The sequence below is a fragment of the Lynx canadensis genome, chromosome A3 (assembly GCF_007474595.2).
Source record: "Lynx canadensis isolate LIC74 chromosome A3, mLynCan4.pri.v2, whole genome shotgun sequence".
In the NCBI taxonomy this organism is placed as follows: domain Eukaryota; kingdom Metazoa; phylum Chordata; class Mammalia; order Carnivora; family Felidae; genus Lynx; species Lynx canadensis.
In genome coordinates, this window is record NC_044305.1 from 91,559,743 (window position 1) to 91,582,369 (window position 22,627).

A 22,627-nucleotide genomic window follows, 5' to 3' on the forward strand; every position below is an offset into this window, starting at 1 on the left:
AGCCTCTGCGGCTGTGAATCATGAAAGAAAATTCTATTTTTGTGTGTAACACCTTTTTAGTGCTGTTTTAGTGCTGTTTTACCTCGGAAAATTTATCTGAACCATGGTCCCAGACCTGTTACTTCTGGCCACTTTTATTATAGTCGCTGGTATGAATTGGCATCCCATGAACTTTTCACAATTATAGTCCTATTTCAAATCTCCCCCAAGTGCCATAACTTTGCCCAAGTGGATTTATTAAGTACCCTTTAATCAGCTCAAACCTAAATCTCGTGAGTAAAATGCAGTCTTGTGCTTCCTCAGTTAATATTAATGCCTTTTTCATCCAGGCTTTTCTGTAATTCAACCATAGGGTATTTCTTTGCGAGGAAATTGCGTACCAAAAGTGGTCACTCAAAGTTTTTCCTGCTTTTAGGTAGATTGGCGGTCTTTTTGAGGTACTGTTTATTTACTATGGCAGACACATAGCTTAGAATTATTTTTCACTTGAAGACTATTCTTCATAATTCTGAATAGAAATATTATCATCTTAAATCAAAACATAAAAGATGGAAGTATAAGGGAAACCACCTTAGGATAAGAAATTTGAACACAAAACCGCCCTGCCATTTCTTGAGTTTTAATCAAGAACAGAATGACGAAACAGCAAAAGTAGTTTGGTTAAAACATTTTTATATTGACCTGAATGTTCATTAATACATTAACAGGTTATCTTTTATATGTTTCTCTATTGCTTTCCCAAAACTGACTTTACATACACGTCATGTCATTCTGGCACAGTTGATTTTTACAGATGTAAATGGATACTCTGGAAGGCTAAATAACTTCCCTTAATATTAGAAACAGCCACTCCAGTCTAACTTTAAAATTATGCATCTTCTTTTCAATCATCTTACTCATTATGATTCCCATCACATTAGAAGCAGAAATTATGGTCCTTGGTGAAGCCAAATATTGGCATAAATCTGAACCCATTGGGTTAAAGCAACAGATAATTTAAATTTTCTTAATTTTGAACAAAAAAGAGTTATTGCTAGATTTTCCTTTGCATAGAAAATGGTGATTCTTTGCAAATGAAATATTTTTCCATTTCTTGCATAGGAAATTATGATTAGGAAATTATATTTGTAAACGTAAAAACTCTATGTCCTTAGAGTTGTACTGGGGAACCTAAGTGCTTATTTGATTTCTTTCTACGAATTAGACCAGTGCTAGCAAAACCAAATAAATAAAGGAAAAAAGGTTATAAGTTTCCCATTATTTTGAGTCATTGGCAATTTGTACATCCTGATGGCATATATGACCGGGCATATGTGTGCCTACTATCTCTGCACCCAGATACCTGTTTCTCTTCTCCCCTCCCTTCCCTTCTCCTCCCCTCCCTGATCCCCCTTGTCTACTTCCCTACTATTTACTTCTCTTCTGTCGCTCCCTCTGTGTTGTATTTCTAGTTTTCTCACTTGATACTTAGAAATCAATATCCCCCTATATTCAGTGTGCATTGTGCCTCCTCCAAATACTTCACCTCCTTTCAAGATGTATATATATTTAGTCACTTTGCCAGGCCTTGGCAAATGAAAAATAATCGTTTTTAATTTCAACAAAAATTCTGATTCACTTGACATTTAATTTTCTAATTACCTTGGAACTTTCCAAGATAAACTAAAGAAAAAAAATAAAATAAAATCACCTTTTCACTTTGAGGATTGAAGGCCTTTCAAACAAAATACATTTGTGTTACCGAGAAGGAAGGTATAATATGACAGAAAAACTAGTTTTTAGTTGTTCATTCTTATATGTTATTTTTATTATCTGTTCTTTGCTTTTGTAAATCATAAAAGCATTTCAATATATTATTTAAAATGATGAAAAAGTACATTGAATAAAATGAAAATTTACCCGCTATTCCATTAATGTGAAAATTATACATAAGGGTTATTTCCTTTTAGTTAGTTACCAGTTACCAAGGGATTGGTCAGCTAAAATCCAAGGGATTCTTTCTTGTTGCCCTTCCTCATCTCAACTGGATTATGTATCCTGTTGTATGTTATCATAATTCTCTGTGCTTCTCATTCATAGCACATAAACACTTTGGGTGTAGTGGATTATTTATTATCTATCTCCATCTGAGGCACAGACTCTACCTGAGTTGTTTGCTTTGATGGCCTAAATCTTAGCAAAAGGAACACATAAATACAAATATACAAAATTTTGAATGACATTGTATTAGTTTTATAATCTATTTAAAAATTAGCATGTGCAATTTCTCTTGTTTTTAAATACTTTCTAAAACACATATATGTATATACATATATATGTTTCATCCGTATGTAGTAACTATTGGTAGATATACATGTAGAATTTTCCATTTTATATATTCAAATATAGTAATTTTCCCTTGATAGATTCTATCTATATTATTATACATTATAAAGACTTACACACATTTACCAACATTTTCTCCAATATTTTACAGGGTTTATATTTATATTTATATTTCAGCTTTACTCTCCTAGAATTGTTTTTTTTAACTTCTTGTTATGAAAATGTAGAAAAATAGTGTAAGGAGCTCTCATGTGCGTTATAATGAGATTCACACTTAAAAATTTATGGTCAATCCTGTTTCATTTATACCCCTACCTACTCCTTTCTTCCTTTTTTTTAAGTTTATTTATCTATTTTGAGAGAGCGAGAATGGGGAGAGGGACTGAGACAGAGAGGATCCCAAGCAGGCTCCTCACTGTCAGTGCAGAGCCCACGAACTGTGAGATCAGGACCTGAGCCGAAATCAAGAGTTGGTCATTTAACTGACTAAGCTACCCAGGTGTCCTCCCTACTCCTTTCTTCTTGATTACTTTGAGATGAATCTCAGATGTCATCTTATTCATCTGTACATATTTCTTTAGGTATCTCTAAAAGATAAGGCCTCTTTAAAAGAGTATAACCACAACACTCCTGTCGTAGCTATAACAATGAACAATTAATTCTTATAGTATTAATATTTCATCTACTAAATGAAGTAGGGGTCTCTATTATTTTCCCTCTGGATTCTTACTCTCTGTCTCATCACCAATTTTTGAACAATCCATGCTTTTCAGTGTAGTTCTTTCTCTTTGAGGAGCCTCAGCAGAGAGGACTGCTTTCTTCGTCTTTCTGTCTTTCTGGCCCCTTCGGTTCCTGCATTTGGCTACACTAGTTCTCTGCCTTTTTCCTGCTGATTCCTGCTGTCCTTCAGTTGGAAGCATTAGTTTTAAAAATCTGAGGGCTTTGAGTTTCCTTTTGATATGCTGCTAATAAGCTGTTGCCTACTTGCTTTATGTAGTGTGGAGTTCATTTCCAGGTTGAGCCATGCCCTCCTCTACCATGGTCAACATTCTTCTCAATGCACAACCTTCCGAACTGGGAAGGTTGAATTTGGATCTTCCAATTTCCTTGGCAGCTTCCTCCACACTGCACAGCTTTCTCAGGGGGAGGAGCTACAGATTATGCCTCACTGATTTTCTTCAGTGTTTCCTCTGCACTGTAACATATATTCTTAAGAGTTTCCTGTTTGGGGCTGCATTTTTTCTTTCCTTCTCTATCAGATATAGGCTTTCCCCTGTATTAATGTTCTGCTGTCCATTTTAATAGAAACTTGGCTCGGGAAGCTGGATGTATGAACCTACATGTTGTTATAGGAAGCCCCCTATGACCTTTCTTGGGAGAAAATACCTTATGGATTATTTTTACAGAGGCAAAATCTGGCAATTGTCTCATAATTCAAGAAGCTCCAAGTCTTTACTTATCATGTTAAGAAACACCTTTGGCAACTTAGTAATAACAGCTAAAATAGCACTCTGAGATCAAATAATGACTTACATTAATAAATGAAATACCAGCTCTGTTCAACCCCAAATATTGACTTCTTTTTTTGCTCTTGTTCTGATCCATAAAACTTTTTTTCACCTGGCTTCAGATTCAGATTCTGTGAAAGTCAAGGTACATCTATATACCCTGACCTCTGACTATACTGAGGATACTGTGACTTGTGAGAAAGAGAACACAATTAGAATTGGAAAGACTTGATTTTACTATCTTATCCCTTCTGTCCTAGCTGTGTGACTGGAGCATGTCACTTTACATCCTTCAAGTTCGGGGTCATTAACTGTAAGATGGCTTAATAATTGTTTTACTCATGGGATGGTTGTGAAGATTAAGAGATAGAATAAATATAAAAGCTTGAAACATATACTAATATTAGTTCCCATTATGAGTGGGTGTTTTGTAAATTAAGATGGTTGAAAATACTTGGTCATCATTGTGAGATTTAAGATCATTGGAAAGGAGAACATGAATGTCTGCTTTTTTTTTTTTTTTTTTTTTTTTCCTGTGGGAATCACTGGCCTGCTTGGTTTCTGAACCCACTTGCAGGTCACAAATTCTTTGATTCTATAAACCACAGAGGTTTGAAAGCTAGTGTATTCTTGTGTAGTTTTCTCAGGTTAATTGTTAGTTACTACAGACACTGTCTGAGACTTGAAATGGACTCGTTGTATGTTGGGTTCCCTGGGAAATAGACTCTGAGGAGACATATGCGTGCAGAACGTGTAGAGGCTGCTTTTAGGCAACAGGCTTTAGCAGTGGAAACCAGAGTACGGTGAAAGGGCGGATAGCAACCATCACCACCACAGGATGCAAACAGGCAATGCAAACAGACTCATTAAGCAACCCACCTCGAAATACCCATCGGCTCTAACTGACCAATTACAACAAGACACAGTTCCTAAGATTACCAAAAAGGGAAAATTCCATAGTCCCTCCTCTGCTGTATACCTGTGGCTCCTCACCACTGCCTTGTCACAGATAGTCTCTCCTTTGCTGTCCTGCCCACCCCTACACCTTGAGGGGTATCAGTAAACTTCTATCTCTTTTGTTCTGCCTTGGGTGAATTCTTTCACTTCCAGTGCCACCAGCCGCTGCCCAGTTGGATGCCCCACAGAATGTTTACTGGAGAGTGCTGGTAGTGACAATGTTCTGAGGGGTGAGGAAAGTAGTTTGAATTGGGGGAGAGGTTCAGCTGAGATGTGTTCACAGCAGAGGCTTCAGTCAATCCCACCAGGAAGGAACATTGGAACTTGCGTGGCCCTTCTGAATTGTTCTGCTCTGAAGCAAGGGAGCTTGACCTTAGTATCTTCCCCCCTTCCACCACTAAAGGATGCCTTAGGAGAGAGGGTGTGACCTTAGTGGAGGTGGTGCTCTTTGGCCAAGGGCTGAGCTCTTAGGTTGTTGGCCATCAATACTCCCAGCAGCTGGGGGCTTGGCTACCTCCAACCTCAAGGTAGATCTGTATAGTGAACACCATTTACTATAACTGTCTTTATCTTTGAAACACCGGTTGGCTACTGGGGGTGTGTGTGTGTCTCAATTTATCTTCACAAATTGCCTTTTCGTTTTGTTTTCTGTAGCTTAATTCCTTAGCATCTAGCATTTACATAAATTTGGGCAAAGTAAATTCACAGTTCTGAGACTTAGTTTCTACATATAAAGTATATTATTCACACTGTTTTTTTGTGAGGATTAAATGAGATTCCATTCATGTTTTAGATAAGGCAAGTTGCAAATCAAGTGCATCATGGTCTCTGGTGGGAATGGACGTCTTGAGACATGACTTTGGGAGTTATAGGACATGAGAAATTATAATGTCTGATTATAAAACATTCTAATCTGATTGGTAGGTCAGAATGGTAGAAAAGACTCCTTTTTGCTTGGGTTTGAATAATTTCAAAGGAATGCCCAGCTTCCAGAGGACACATTTTAGGGATTAGACTGGATTTAAATTTGAGTAAAAAAAGAAAAAAAATCACCGCAAGTCTTAAACAATGTCTTGGTTTAATTGATATTCCTATTCCTGTTTTTTGATCATCAATGAGAAGTGGAGGGGATGCCAGAAATTTAGGGGACAAGATAGGTATTATTTATAATGCTTCAACTCAGTCTCTGATTAAGGTAAACCCTTTGAATTCTTTAAATAATTTTTTTAGTTAGTTAGTTAGTTAGTTAGTTAGTTTATTTATTTATTTAGAGCACAAGCAGGGGAGGAGCAGAAAGGGAGAGGGAGAATCCCAAGCAGGCTCTGCACCATCAGCACTGAGCCTGATGTGGGGTTTGAACTCAGAAACCTAAAGATCATGACTTGAGCTGAGATCAAGATTCAGATGCTTAACAGACTGAGCCCCCCGGGGCACCCCACCCCTTTGAATTCTTTAAAGGAAGGTTAGTGGATGTTAAAGATTAACACCTAAATAAGGACCTCTTCCTAAGAGTTCAAAGTACCAACTGGCCACAAAGCCTCTAGGTATTGTAGTCATGTAGGCACATGTCAATTGGAAGACACGAAAGCAATACTTGATTGTTGCTTTTAGATCTTGACCTTAGTTATAATATAATCTCATGTTCTGTGGGTTGTGTTAATATCCTGTGAGTTAACAAGCATGTTGCTTTGGATAAAAAAAGCAACTAGTTTATACTGAATTAAGTATTTTTCTTGAAGAACTTTTTTTGAATTGCTAAGGTTATCCACTGAGGAGTTCTCTTAACTGGGCTGGAGGATCTTCTAAATCCATTCAAATATATTTATAGGGCTCAATTCTTCTCTGAGGTCACAGAGGCCAAGGTCAGGCATATACCTGGGTGCTGCCAATAGATGGCCATGTACCTTCAGCTCTGGCCAGCTATTGGCATCTAAAACACCAAAGTTTTCTATTGCTTTTTGGGGGGCTAAATAGAGTTGTTTGTTGCAGTGTAACTACCCTAGAGATAAGAGTACAAAAAATGCTTTTCCATTAGTAACCTTGGTAAAATCTGTTAATTTTTTTTCAAATCAGAAACTAGCTTAGAGCAAATTTTATTTATTTATTTATTTATTTATTTATTTATTTATTTATTTATTTATTTTTAAAGTAGTCTTCATGCCCAGTGCGGAGCCCAATGCAGGGCTTGAACTCAAAACCCTGAGATTAAGACCTGAGCTATCTGTGATCAAGAGTCATGACGATGCTTAACCAACTGAGCCACCAAGGCACACCAGGCAAGTTTTAAAAATATGGAGAAAACATAGATGACAGCAAAATACAAGCTGCTTGAGACTGTCCTTTATGAAATATAATTTTGAAATGTTCAAAAATTTGTGTGTCACTGTGAAAGAACATTGCATTAAAATTTAGAGGCCCAAGTTCTAAAAGAATCTCTGTTCTATGAACTTTGGCAGAAGTACTTATTCTTTCTACGTCTGCACTTTTTGTGTTAAAATTCAGGACTTTGGACCAGATCAGGAGTCAACAAATTTTTTCTGCAAGGGCCAAATAGTAAATATTTTAGGCTTTGGGGGCCAGCCTGTCTCTGATGCAGCCACTCAACCCTGCCCCTATAGCAAGAAGGTAGCCATAGACAATAGGTAAATGAATGGGTGTGGCTGTGTTCCAATAAAACTGGATTTACAAAAACCTACCACTGGCTGGATATGGCCCAGGGTTTACAGTATGCTGACCTGTGCACTAGATAATAGTTTCCAAACTTGAGTGATTGTTAGAATTCCTGATTGTATCGGGTATCTGTTGCCTGGCATCACAATACATTGTGAGTAGAGTCACAACCAAAAATCTCAGTTGTACACAGCAAAAAGCATTTATTTATCCTGTGTCTGTGACTCCCCTGAGTTGGTCCTGCTGGGTGTGGTCACATGTGTTCAGTCAGCTGGGGTTAGCTCTGCCTCCTGCTGCAGATGTATGTATGGGTCAACTGGGACAACAGGGATGGTTCTCTTCCAATATATTCATTCTGCAGGTATTCTGAAGCTACCACAGATGCTCTGCTGTATCAATGGTACAGAAACAAGAGTGTGAGTGTGAATATGGGAGGCTTCTTAAAGGCCTAGGTTTGAAACTGGCACAATGACAATATCATTTCTGTCCACATGCCATGGTCCAAAGCAAGTCATAGGGACTGGTGCAAGTCAAAGGGTGGAAAAGTATATTCTACCCATGATAAGGTCATGGCAAGGGTCATTCAATCAAACTGGGGATTTTGTTATTTTTATTTTTTAAAGCACACTATTGGGCCCCGTGCCAGAAGTTTTGAATCAGCTGGTCCCTGGCTGAGTTTAGAAATATGTAGGTGCTTAACCATCTTGATCAGTCACTGCAGAGAACCACTCTATTAGATGCCTTCTCAGGCCACTTGCAACTCCATTTCGTTTGATTCTATGAAATGAAGAATTTCTATTTTTTTGAAAGTGCACTTTGTTCTCAAAAGGTTTTCAAATGTGATAGCCAGGCTCTGCAGTCGCTTGGCATTTCAGGGTCACAAAGCAGGCTGACCATGTCCTTGATGGAATCTCTGTTCACCCCCACACAGAGCTCTGACCTGCTTTCTCCTCACCCACTCCTCCACCTCCTCCCCAGAACTCTCCTGGTGGGGACAGCTCATCAGGCACTTCTGGAGGCAAGATGGTGATAGCCATCAGTCGGCACAGCTGGACTAAAACCAACTCATTTCACACTGCAGTGGCTGGTAATCAAACGGTACTACATGCTTTATTAATTTGTAATCACCCCCCCCTTCCCTTTTCTTTTACTCCTAGGTCACTTAAAAATCCCTTGATTGTGCAACAGTGGGGAATAATCCTTCTTTTAAAAAGGTGGCACTTTCATTATACAATTGCTAAACTCAGCATCTTGGGGGCATTTCTCATGAATATTAAATGCTACGTTTTAAAATTTATATTTGGGGTGATTTTTCTTTTCTCGTTTGAAAGAAGCTTTTAATTGTGGCATAATGGCTGGCCTGCCACCATCAATATCCGTGGGTCAATAGTATATTAGCAGGTAGCAATGTTAGGTCTCTGTTAAGTCACAGCTGTGGTTAGGGGGAACATGGATGCCCAGATAAGCTCTTTCGTGAAAGCTGATGTCAGCATGTCATTGCCAACCACAGAAGACTTATATTCATCATTTGGCTTGCTAAAATAACATGAATTTCTTTTAAAAGTCCATACTCTTAAATTGCCAGCATATGATTTATGCAACACTGGAACTTGTCAGCTGGTTTAAGCCTACAGAGACTTATGTAGGCAGTGGGTGGGAAGAAAATGCGCGATGCAGAACCCAGTACTTTTTTTATGTTAGATATTACTCATTTTTATTAATACATTACATTTATATAGAAACGTTCTTTCACATACCATGAAACTTCTTCAAAAACGAATTTAATGAATTCTACTGATATAACCCGGATTAATTGTGCATCACCCCCTAGAGGTGGCTAGAGGTAGCCACCAAACAACCCCAAAACAAGCATTTGTTGTGTTAATGCTATTTTTGAGTGACAAGTAAAACAATATTCATATTGTGTATAATACTTGTGTCAGTTGTTTCCAATTTGGGGAAAAAGAATCCACAAAGCACCCCAAACCCTCAGAAATCATTTAAAAGATAAGAAACAGGTAATAGAGGGCAGTGATCTTGCAACGGTCAGCAGACTTTTTTTTTGTAGGGGGCCCAGATGTAATATTTTCACCTTTGTGGGCTATAGGATCTCTGTTGCGCTATTCAGCTCTACTCAACTCAATTCCACTGTAGCATGAAAGCGGCCACAGACAACACATAAACAAATGATTATGGCTATTGTTTTGTTTCGGGAGGCAAATTAATGCTCAGAGACTGAGTTTGCCTTTGCTGGCAATTTATTTTACACAGGTTCACTGCAGGAATTTCACAGGCCATACAGGAAAATGGTTCTTTTTTTTTTTTTTTTTAATTTTTTTTTTTCAACGTTTATTTATTTTTGGGACAGAGAGAGACAGAGCATGAACGGGCGAGGGGCAGAGAGAGAGGGAGACACAGAATCGGAAACAGGCTCCAGGCTCTGAGCCATCAGCCCAGAGCCCGACGCGGGGCTCGAACTCACGGACCGCGAGATCGTGACCTGGCTGAAGTCGGACGCTTAACCGACTGCGCCACCCAGGCGCCCCGGAAAATGGTTCTTAATAAGCAAAAAGGAATAACAAACTCCAAGCCAACGATAGATTAATTGCACTGTTGTTCCAGGCAAGGGAAGGAGTAAAGTCTAAATTTAGTTGAGGGGTACCTTTATATGAGTATGTCCTCGGGAGAGATGGCTTAGTCAATTCAGAGCTGACATCCAGCTGCCAGGGCAAAAGTACAAGTCCCCTGTTGCTAGAGCACGTTGCTAGGGAACGATGCCACTGGCATTGACAGGCCAGAGGGTCTTTCTTGGGGGTGCTTTTTGGCTTTCACCACTGCCCATAAAAGAGTTGCCTTTACCTCAGCAGGATCTAATTGCCCCAAGGTTTTCAGAGAGCTATTTAGATCAGCAAAGTGTCTTGCCCAGACTGAACACTCTTAGGTATTCCTCACAAACTCTTGGTATTTATAGTCAAAATGTCTCCTTGCCATAGTTGCTTCTTCATGTTTTTATTGATAAGCCCCAGCAGGTCCCCTCAGCAGCTGAGCTGAATGCTTATCAATGACAACGGATGAGATGACAATATCCTGTCACAGCTTACTTCACTCTTAATCAAAACAACTTTACTCTTAAATACAATTTCATTTTTTGTCGTAAACAAGTGGATTTGGAATCAGGTCAAACCAATATACAAAAGCTATAGTCCAATAAAATTTTATTTACAAAAACAGGCAATGCGAACACCAATTAAAAGACGAGATTGCTAGAGAACCAATCATATATCATCTATAAGCAGCCTACTTTAAATATAAATACACAGCCCTAAAGGGCTAGGGAAAGATATATTGATCTAACACTAATCAAAAGAAAGTGGGAGTAGCTATATTAATTTCAAACAAATCAGACTTCAGAACAAGAAATATTAGCAGGGATTAGGAGGGCTATTACATAAGTATAAAGAGGCCAGTTCTCCAAGAAGACATAACAATCCTTAATGCATATGTGTCTAACAATAGAGCGTCAAATATATGAGGCAGAAAATGACAGAACTGCAAGGAGAGGTAGACAGATCCACTATTATAGCTGGAGACTTCAACACCCTTCTCTCAGTAATTGACAGATCCAGCAGGCAGAAATTCAGTAAGAACATAGTTGAACTCAACAGCACTATCAGTCAGCTAGATCTAATTGACATTTATAGATTATTTTGTCCAACAAGAGCAGAATGCACATTTTTTTTCCCCTCAAGTTCACATGGAATACTCACCAAGATAGACCACATCCTTGGCCATTAAACACACTTTAATACATTTAAAAGAGTAGAAACCATACACTGTGGTGCTCAGACCACAGTGGAATTACACTAGAAATCAAAAACAGATAGATAGTTGGAAAATGCCAAAGTATTTGGAGATTAAACCACACACTTCTAAATAGTGGCTCAAAGAAGTCTCAAGAGAAATTTAAAAATATTTTGCATTAAATTAAAATGAAAATACAGTTTGTCACAATTTGTAAGATGCAGCAAAAGCAATGCTTAGAGGGAAATTTATAGCACTGAATGTACATGTTAGAAAGAAGAAATATCTAAAATCAAAAGGAGGTAGTGGACTAATTAAACCCATGACCATAGATTGTTGACTCTTTATCTAAAGAATGATCAATTTGATTATAAAGTAAGCCAAATTATTTCACTCCACTCTATGTTTACAAAACCATGTAGAACCATCCAGAACCACTAGGGCATCTATCAAAATGGAACTGCAAGATAAATTAGACAAAATAAATGCAGACCTAGAATAACGCTCCTCAGCATCCATCCATGGATGATTGGCATTAGTACCCTTACCAAGCACCCAGCTCTTACCACTTTATCTGATCCCTCTTTGAACCTATATTTCTTCTTCTTTTAATGTTTATTTATTTATTTTGAGAGAGAGAGAAAGAAAGGCAGAGAATCTCAAGCAGGCTCTGCGCTGTCAGCACAGAGCCTGACTCAGGGATTGATCTCACGAATGGTGAGATCATGACCTGAGCCCATGTCAAGATTCGGATGCTCAACCAACTGAGCCCCCCAGGAGCCCCTGAACCTACACTTTTAACTGACAGCTCCTTTCCTCCAATAAACTCAAACTGATCTTCCTTCTCGTCCTCATTACAATTTATATTCTTTATGCAAGAGCCCAAGTGATCTTCAAAAAATCATTCATCTTCCTAAAATTCTTTATGTTTTTCCCACTGTCTTTGATAGAAAAATCCTTAATACCTGCAAGACCTGGCATAATCTAGTGCTGTCTTCTCTCCCCAACCCAATCTTATGCTTTTGTTCCCGTTGAGTTATTATTCCTCCAAAATATTGAACACCAAGCATTTTCTTCTGGTGCACTGGGTATCTACAGTTCCCTAGAAGGTACCTTCACATTCCTCTCTGTTCTTCTAGATAATCCCTCCTTGCATTAATTTCCTACAGCTGCTATAACAAATTACCATAGCCTTGGTGGATTAAAATAACAAAATTTAGTGTGGTATAGTTCTGGAGGGCAGAACTCCAAAATCAGTTTTACAGACTGAGGTCTAGGTGTCAGCAGGGTTAACTGCTTCTGGTGGCTCTGAGAAGAGGATTTGTTTCCTTGCCTTTTTCAATTTCTTTCTTTTTTTTTAATATACATAATTTTATTACAATTTTTTAAAAAAAACAAAACGCAAAATTCTAAAAAACCCAAATTTACTATTGATACTAATTCCTACAAGTTTGCTGTGCTACAGTACACAAGTCAAGAAATTAAGAAACCCATTAAAGGGGCGCCTGGGTGGCTCAGTTGGTTAAGCAGCCGACTTCGGCTCAGGTCGTGATCTCACGGTCCGTGAGTTCAAGTCCCGCATCGGGCTCTGTGCTGACAGCTCAGAGCCTGGAGCCTGTTTCGGATTCTGTGTCTCCCTCTCTCTGACCCTCCCCTGTTCATGCTCTGTCTCTCCCTGTCTCAAAAATAAATAAAACGTTAAAAAAATTTTTAAAAAGAAAACCATTAAATATTTAGAAACATTCACCATCAGAAGCTTTACTAACTGTATGTAGTAGCCCCTCAAAAAGCTACAACCTGCATTCTTAAAAAAGTATTTTCTCTACAAAGAATCTTATCTATACAAAATACAAAAATCTGTACAGTTTTTATACTGAAGCTAATATTGAGCTGCACTTGAATTCACATTCTTAGCAAAACAATTGCCTGAGCACACACGCACACTCCACACATATCATTACAGGATAGCCGTTTATTCTTCATCTTCCTCCTCTTCCTCATCATCTTCATCTTCCTCCTCCTCCTCCTCTTCCTCCTCATCCTCATCCTCTGGTTCATTCTTCTTCTTTGAACCTGTAGGCCTACCAGGGCCCTTCTTTCCCGCTTCACTTTTGCCCTTGGCGCGATATGCAGCAATATCCTTTCCATACTTCTCTTTTAGCTTAGCCGCCTTCTGTTCATATGGTTGTTTATCTTTGGCTGACTGTTCAGACCACATTTCACCCAATTTTTTTGCAGTATCCCCAATGGATAAACCAGGGTGTTCACTTTTGATCTTTGGGCGATGTTCAGAACAAAACAGGAAGAATGCAGACAGAGGCCTTTTAGGAGCATTGGGGTCTTTCTTCTTTCCTTTCTTGTCACCTTTGGGAGGAACATAATTTTTCATCTCCCTGTCATAGTGAGCTTTGTCCCTTTTTGCCGTATCTTCAAATTTCGACTTTTCCTTCGCAGACATGGTCTTCCATCTCTCGGAACATTTCTTGGAGAATTCAGCGAAATTGACCAAAGAGTCTGGGTGTTTCTTCTTGTGCTCTTCCCAGCAGGTCTGCATGAAGAAGGCGTACGAGGACATCTTGCCCCGTGGCTTGCTGGGGTCTCCTTTACCCATGGTGACAGACGGTGTCTACCTGGTGGTAGCTTTTCCTCAGAGTCCCGTGGAGGGGCCGGATCCAACAGAGACGCTTCCTTCCCAGGGCTCTGGCGTGAACTGGTTTATCTGCCTTTTTCAGTTTCTAGTGGATACCTGTACTTCTCTGTTTGTGGCCTCTTCTTCCATCTTCTAAGCACATTGCCTTCTCCTCTGACTGACTGCTCCTGCATCTCTCTTACTTGTGAGGTCATTTAAGGGCCTATCTGTATAATCTAGGGTGTCTCCGCATTTTAAGATCCTTAACTCAATCATGTCTGCAAAGTCCATTCACCACTGAAGGTAACATTCACAGGTTCTGGACATTAAGATGTGGACACTTCTGGAGACCTTATTCAGCCTACAGCCTACCACACTATTCATCTTCCACATTTTGGTTTCTATGTCTTTCCCCCAGAGAGGATGACTTGACCCTCCAATCTCCAGTCTCCAATGTGCTCCCTCACATTGTCTCATTCAGCAAACCCTCTCTTTTTATTTCACCTCAATTACTTTTCAGTTTAACACCTGCTCCTTCACCAGGCTTTAAGCCAAAAAGGTCAGAGAACACGTCTATTTTATCATTGTTGAGTAAATAACCTAGTGATGTGGGGGTGCATTTTCACTTTTGCCACCAAAGGGCACAACTTGGTTTCCTTAAGCAACTTGAATTTATGATAACGACATTTGAAGTAACATTTTCCTTTTTTACCTTGTTCAATTTTTCCAGCGTACTTTCTTTTACAATAGGCTGAGGGAAAGCATTTTTAGGAAAATTTTCTTTCTGGCAACAAAAACAAAACAAAACAAAATAAAATACCCCATATTAAAAGCCCTGTAAGCATGTAAGTTAGTTATCAAGTGTTTTCACATTTAGTGCACTCTGTCCTCTTCTCAAAGAAATAGAAACTATAATATCTGTACAACAACAATCCTTACCAATTATGGGGTTTTTTTGCATTTGCATTTTTATGGAAGTATATTTAACATACAATAAAATGTGTAAGTATTTACCATTCACATTTTAATTAACAACTGAATGCTTCAAAGCTAACTCTTTGGCAGGTCTATAAAAACAAAATAAATGACCTTCAATTTTTAATTACTTTTTTATGGCCTTAAGCACTATACCTGTTTGTGGTAAAAACTATGGAATAGAAAGAGCCCAGGTAGGAAAATAAAAATCATGAATAATATCACTACCCAGCAATCATTAGTGGCCAGGCGTCATTTTTGGTCCCTTCTATGAGCTCTCTTCACTTTTCTCAGATAGGTCTATCCAGTCCAGCTATAAATACTGTTTATATGTCAGTGACCCCCAAAATCTATTATCTCCTTTTTTACCTCTCCCTGACCTACAGAGGGCTTGGCATCTCTGCTTGAATGTCCAATGGATATCCCAAATATAACCTTTGCTGAACTAGAACCTTTGACTTTTGCTCCTTCTCGTTGTCCTTCCCGGTCACATTGGTATTTCATTCCAAAAATTTAGGATGTGACTTTGAAAAGTGATACCAAAAAAAATCACAAAAATAACTTAAATTAGTGCAGAATTCTTATTGAACTAGTTAGAACTTTATTTTTAAAAATTTTTTAGGTTATTTATTTATTGTGAGAGACAGAGAGTGAGTGGGGGAGAGGCAGAGAGAGAGAGGGAGAGAGAATTCCAAGCAGGCTCCACACTGTCAGCACAGAGCCCAATGCAGGGCTCAAACTCTCAAACTGCAAATTCATGACCTGAACCAAAACCAAGAGTTGGATGCTTAACTGACTAGCCACACAGGTGCCCCAAACTATTCAGAATTTAACACCCAGGAAAACAACCAAATATTCTATAAGCAAGAAGTTAGTGTTTGGTAAAGGTCAGATGGTAGAGGGAAAGATGACTTTGAAGTGATTGATGGTGGATAAGTCAAGTAACTAAACATTTGAGAGAGGTGTAGGTTCTCTAGCTCTCTCTCTCTCTCTTTCTTTGTCTCCCACTCTCTTCCAAGTTTAAATTCTCCAAAACTTTGAATCTGAATGATTCTACCAGTTGTTACTCAATATAGGACATCTAATCAAATAGAATATTCACACCAACCTTTATAGCGACAGGCCAGCCTAGATCTTTGGTCTTTGGGTCAAGTATCTCTGATCAGTTAGTTGTACTGGGGCTGGGCTAACTTTATGGGTATGTGACCTGTGCAGTCACGTGTGGTCATGCTTAGAAAGGTTCCATGCTTGGTTTAATGCTCTGTTTTCGCTATCTAGAAATTCTTAATAATTTTTGAACAAGGGACTGTTCCATTTTTATTTTGCACTAAGTGCCACAAATTATGTTGTCAGTCATATTTTACTGAGAATGATCAACAGAGCATTAAGGATCATTTCAGAGAGAGGCTGTGGTGTTCAGGGCTTTGCAGACTTCTAGAAAAGCATAGTGTAACTTGAATATACCTTGCTTGGATTCCCAGAACTCTAGTGCAAAAGTAGAAACAATAAATTAAAAATTACTAAATCGTCCATGAAATTGATAATCACTCTGCTAGCAAAAATAACTAACAATACAGTTAAAAGACCAGTGAAAACCGTAGTAGCATATATGTTCTTTCTATGGTCATCCTGCAATATTTTTAAAATGTGAAACTTACTAATCCATCTAGAAAAAATGGTCAAATGATATAAATGATTAATTTACATAATCATTTCCTTTATTTACATAAAGGAAATTAAAAGGTAGGTAAACACATGAAAACACATTTAGCCTAGTGAGTCATCTAGAGAAGTCTAAATTATATTTTTTTATAAAATTGATAGTGTTTAAAAATAATAGTGTGGTCATCAACAGAAGGAAGAGGACTCTCTTATCTGCTAGGGAAAAGGTTAATTGATGAAATCGATTCGGTAATAACTATTTTCTTAAAGCATACATATTCCAGCAGTGCTACTTCTGGATATTTGTCTTAAGAAAATAATTACTTTTGTATGCATAACTATAAAGCTATTTTGAAACATTTTTTTATATTTGTGAAAAGTTGATCTTACATGTATAGAATACTATAAGTAATATATTTTACATAATATATTTGCATATATACACACACACACACACACACACACACACACACACACACCATACACACAGTATGTAGAAGAATATATATTAGAATTTAAATAGTGGTTGGTGAGATTATGAGTGACTTTAACATTTGCATTTAAAAATTAGAAGGAGATATTGTATGAGCAATAATAAAAGTTATTTCCAGAAAATGTATGCAGTGACAGGGTAGTCAAGGAACAGTTTTATCAAGGAAAAGGAAGCAGTTTCCTTGAAGGCCTAGTTCCAAGTTTTCTCAAGTGATTTACCTCCAGGAATAAGTTCCATCCACTCCAGTATTCCTGGTCCTCAAAGACCTTCAGATTCCTTCAGTGCATGGAAGAGAACCACAAATTGTACCAAAAGTCTTAAAAATGTTGTGATCAATAATTCAGTAATTTTACATCAGGGCTTTCTCTAAGCCAATGATTTAAAAATGCACAGAATGATTCACATGTATGAAGGTTTATCATTCCATGAATTATGATGAAAAGTGGGAAATTTCCTGGAAGTGTAGCAAGAGCATATTGCTAGATAAATTATGGCACATTCAATGCAATTATTTAATATCCCGTATAGAAAGAGTGTTTTAGAATACATACATGAACATGTCAGCCTTTATGAAAATGAAGGAAACCTGATTTAACATGGAGTTGGGCAGGCCTGAAGGGGCGTTCTCACGTAGAACCACTCCTTGCAGCCTGCATCACCAGCAGGAAGAAGGAAAATAAGAATTATTTCGACAAGGGTGGGCACTTTTCACATAAGAATTTTATCTCCTGCCTTTAATGAAAGAAAGTTCCCCTCCCTGACCCGGCAACAATGCACTAACCACCATTTACAGCCAATGAGAAACCATTACAACTCAAACTCTTCCCCAGCAAACTTTTGTTCAAAATAACCCTCCCCAATTTCCTTAAAGCCTAAAATAAATAAATAAATAAATAAATAAATAAAGTATAAAAAAAAAGATCTTTCCATTTGTCTCTTTGGACCTGCCTATGGTTCATTGTAGCTTGCTTGTCCCAACTTAAAATTCCTCTGCTATTCCTGAATAAACTCATTTTTACTTAAATAAAATTGCTCTTTTCTCTGTTTCAAGTTAACACCTTCATGCATTTATTTTACAAAAAAATAAGCCTGTTAAGAATATCTTGATAGGTTCTTCTGGTAGGTAGAATATTGGCCTTCTAAAGATGTCCACATCCTAATCCCTAGAACCTGTGAATATGTTACTTTACATGGCATAAGTACTTTGCGGATGTGATTAAGGTTAAGGATTGAAATGGGGAGACTATCCTGGGTTATTTGGGTGGCTAATGAAATCATAAGCGTCCTTTATAATGGAACAACTTTCCCCACTATATTTATGGAGAGATGTTGTTGGCCTTGAAGATGTGTGCTTCACACATGGCCTTGTGGCTCACACGTGGTTCATGGCCTTGGCCATGAACCAAGGAATGTGGGTGGCTTCTAGAATCTGGAAAAAACAAGGAAATGTATTTTCCCCTAGAGTTTCTACAGGGGTCCACAAACCTACTAAACTTTGGTTTAAGCTTGTGTTGGGACTTCTGATGTACAGACCTGTGAGATAAATTAATGTTGTTTCAAACTACTATGTTTTACAGTAATTTGTCACAGCAGTATAGAAAACTAATACAGTTCCTCTATCAGAGAGAGAGAGAGAGAGAGAGAGAGAGAGAGAGACAGACAGAAAGACATTATGTTTAGATTGGAAAAATAGTTCCTGAGTTTGGAGAAAACATGAGGCTATGAGAACAGAGAGGGCATAGGTCTGAGAGAAAAAGATGGCAAAGTCCTGAGGGATAAGGGTAGCACCATGAGTCTAGACATAAGGAATCAGGAATGGGTGTGAAGAAGAATATGGAAACAGTGGAAGGCTACAGACTTGAAGGGACCATGCAGAGACAAACAAGGAATGTCATAAGGTGATGCTAATTTTTTATTGATTGCTTCTTTCCTCCAACACCTTTATACTCCATAAACCCAGGAACTCACCTAATCCTAAAAAAGGAACAAAGTGAGGGGCTCTGAAAAGATTGGGGATAAAGATGAAATTTTCTTGCCAAACCAGTGATATGGGGGTACAAATTATATGTTGAATAAAAAAAGAAATTAAGGAAGTTATATTTTTGCACAGCTGAGGTTAGAGCCTGATAAGATAACACAAGGTATCAGTTTATCAGAGCAGACTTGTAAGAACCAGAAATCTAACCTTGTATCAAACTTTGTTAATAACTTCAAATCCATAGATCAAGAATCAAAGAGAAAGCAAAGAGAGGTCTGAGACATCAAGTGTGGCTCCCCAGGTACTTTCTCACATGGATCTCACTCTCTTTAGCTAGAATAATAGATGGGGTTGCCAAGTGAGGTTTTCTGGGTATGTGACACAATAGGCAATTATGTGTGAATTATGAAACATTGCCATTTTATACCCTTGCTATTGTATAGTTAATGCGACCTCCTTAAAGGATCCATGACTCATAGATTTATTTATTGTCTGTAAATTGGTTTATTTATTATAAGCGATCCTTTAACCAAAGACATTTAGTCATTGTTAGATAAGGTCTCTTTCCCTTAAGAAATATAATTAGTCTAATTACCCAAAGGCCTAGTGGATAAGGATATTAGTTATCTGTTTGCTTTTATTTATTTTTTTTCTTTACCTTGGGGGCACCCCTTGGAAAGAGAGTGAATGGATCATAAACTAGTGGCTTTAACTCCTTTCTTTCATCTGATAATTTGTAACAACTATGGTAACTATTATTGACATATCCTTAAAAACAAAAGGGCTTTAGAAAATAGTAGTGAAGTCGGAAGACAAAAGATAATGTGGAACATACTTTTAAGTACAATTCTCAATTTGTAAGGTGTTCTCAATTTTCATACCAGGTAATGAAGTTATGATAGTGTATAAAACTTTAATATTTGTGACCAATTTAAAGTCAGGGGACAACCTGGGATTGATTTTGTTGTATAACTGATCCATAGAATTGCATAATGGGTTCCTCGATAGCATAGATTTGAAATGTTAGATGGAGCAGAAACGTTGCTTATGGTCCACTCTTCCACAAAGGGTGTGAGGGTGAAATGGAGAAATAAGTCACCACTATGTCCTCTGTGTCCTAGCCATTCATGTGGGATTTAGGGGGAGAGAAAGTTATGCGACAAGGCAGAGTAGGGGCAGTGAATGCTGTGACATAGACATAGGTCTTTCTTTATTAAGAGATGTGAGCTCCTTTTGAGAGAACAATTGCTATCTCTTAAACAATTTTCTTGACTTTAGGAGTAAAGAGATGTGGTTGAAACCAGAGTAATGGATTATCTCCTCACCCTTCCCAGTTCAACACACACACACACACACACACACACACACACACACACACACACAAACACATACACACAGCACAGCACATTCAATTTTTTCCTTGCTCTAGATTCGAGGAGAAGAGGGGCTGGGTTGGGCTTCATGCCAGAGATTCTCTCATGGGTCAGTGGGAGAGAAGCAGAACTCCAACAGGCTTCTAGATAAAATATTGAGGACCATCACTTTAGGGCTCCTTTAATGGCATCAGCCACTCCTGTGTGACAGACATATTCCCTGAACTCCATCTTCCTCGCTACTGAGGACCAGAGTAGTTTATGTACAAACTGATGGTGACTACAAGATCATCTAGAAGTATTTTCCATTCCAGAATATGGATTGAGAAAAAAATACACATATCCATTCTATTTCTTATTTATTTGTAATATCTTTCTATTTTAAATGCAAATCTACAGTCTTTAAGCTACTATTGGTAAAATAGGTTTTTCAGGAGAGTCAGATTTTAAGCTCCGTTTGACTGCATTGTTTCTATGCATTTTGAGTTCTCAACCAGTACCAACCGGTCTATGAAGTTTTGGAACATAGCCCATTTGTAGCCTGGAAATGTAAATAAGCACCAATATAATTATCAGACTCACTTATTCATAGTGTCATTCCCTGAACTAATTTACATGTTCATGTTGTTGGCAGCACACCCTTTAATGACCTGGATGCCCCCATTAGATTGGCCTGTTTTGTCCCAGCAGGCCATGACACCCTGAAACATTCAGCTTGGAATTAATAATCTACCATGGTAATTAGCAACCCAGTAGAAATGAAAAGATCACAGCTAAAGTCATAGCTATTTATTTAAGAGAAAATTATTAAGTAGGTGTTCAAGATTGTTTCTACGTGCTCAACCTCAGGGAGTGTTTTTGTAAATTGCAAGTTTGCTCTTTCCAACATAAAAAGACAAAACAGCAGTAATAAATATATTCTCTGGAGGGAAAATATAGACATTTAATTTGGATGGTTGGCTTTATCAAAAAAGTATTATCTCAGTTGTATGTGAAAAACACACACTCACTTGCACACACTCACACAGACTCACACAGATGCATATACACAAAGTAAAAGCAGTGGCTGGTAGTGTTTTTCAATTGATTCAACTCTATTATATCACTGAAGGTTCAATGGCACAAAAATCCACTCTAGAAAAAGGGAAATTTACAGAAAAAAAATGAGCAGTTCGTAGATGAGTACAGTCCTCACTCTTCGATTTATTACTGTATGATTGTGAAAAACATGGCATTTAAATACAAATTATTTTATTATTAGCATGGGTGATGGTCAAAGAATGATATTCCTTAGTACAAAAAAAAAAAAAAAAAAAGGACAAACATACTTCAATGCCATATTTAACTGGGACCAGGATGTTTGAAACTGTTCTGCTCACAGTAAATACAATCCAAATGTTTTCTTTTAGGAGGGGAATGTCCTCTGCAATGTAGAAACTTGTATCTTGAACAGGAAATCACATAGTTTAAATCAGATTTATTAAACAAGTAATTTAATTTTCTCAATGTACTAAAGTTTAAGAGAAGTCAGACACTTGGGAATTTTGCTGATCCACTTCTAACTGGTATCCCCCCAAGATTTTATTTCCATTCCTTTCGTAAAGCCTGTCTGTTCAGATGTATATAATGCTCCTTAGATTTCCTTGATCTTGTCCTCCTTGCTGTTCTCGCCACAGCCGCCAGACTCTGAGCATTCCTATGCAGTCCTATCACGTGTAAAGTTGAAACAACTAGCCTTATTAACACAAGTTTGAAAGTGTTTCTTATTGTCAACCTTAACAGTATAATAATATAAGAAAATGGGGGGGGGAGAGGGAAAAACAAAACAAAGCTTCAATCCAGAAGTTATATATTACTTTTAGCCAGGAGATCTCTCCAAGATTTATCCTGTGTTCTATGCTGCAAGATGAGAAGGAAACTACATTTTACTTTTTCTAAATTATTTCCCTCAGAAACAGATCTTTTCCATGGTTTGTTCTAATGGTTTTATAAAATACTACTCATTTATCTTGCTCGTTTCTCTTTTAGTTCATTTTGTTTTGTATTTTTAGGAAGACATCTCCAGGACTGTTAGAACACTTGATAATTGCTGCTTGTTAGAAATAACCTACTCTTTAAGCTAGTGGATGAAGAGGAAAATAATAAGAAACACATACATGATGAGTCTTTAAAACCTTTTGCCTGAAAGGACCAATCTCACAACAGGATATTATTACCCAACACAATGACAGTCTTTTCTGATCCGATTGCACAGAA

General features: G+C 37.8%; 1 protein-coding gene across 1 annotated transcript; it reads right to left on the reverse strand.

Moving 5' to 3' along the window:
- Nucleotides 1–13,012: 13,012 nt before the first annotated feature.
- LOC115510764 (high mobility group protein B2) lies at nt 13,013–13,975 on the reverse strand. The gene has a single exon (XM_030310969.1). It carries the CDS (start codon nt 13,870–13,872, stop codon nt 13,234–13,236), a length of 639 nt encoding a protein of 212 aa, XP_030166829.1. The 5' UTR covers nt 13,873–13,975; the 3' UTR covers nt 13,013–13,233.
- Between the last annotated feature and the right edge of the window lie 8,652 nt (nt 13,976–22,627).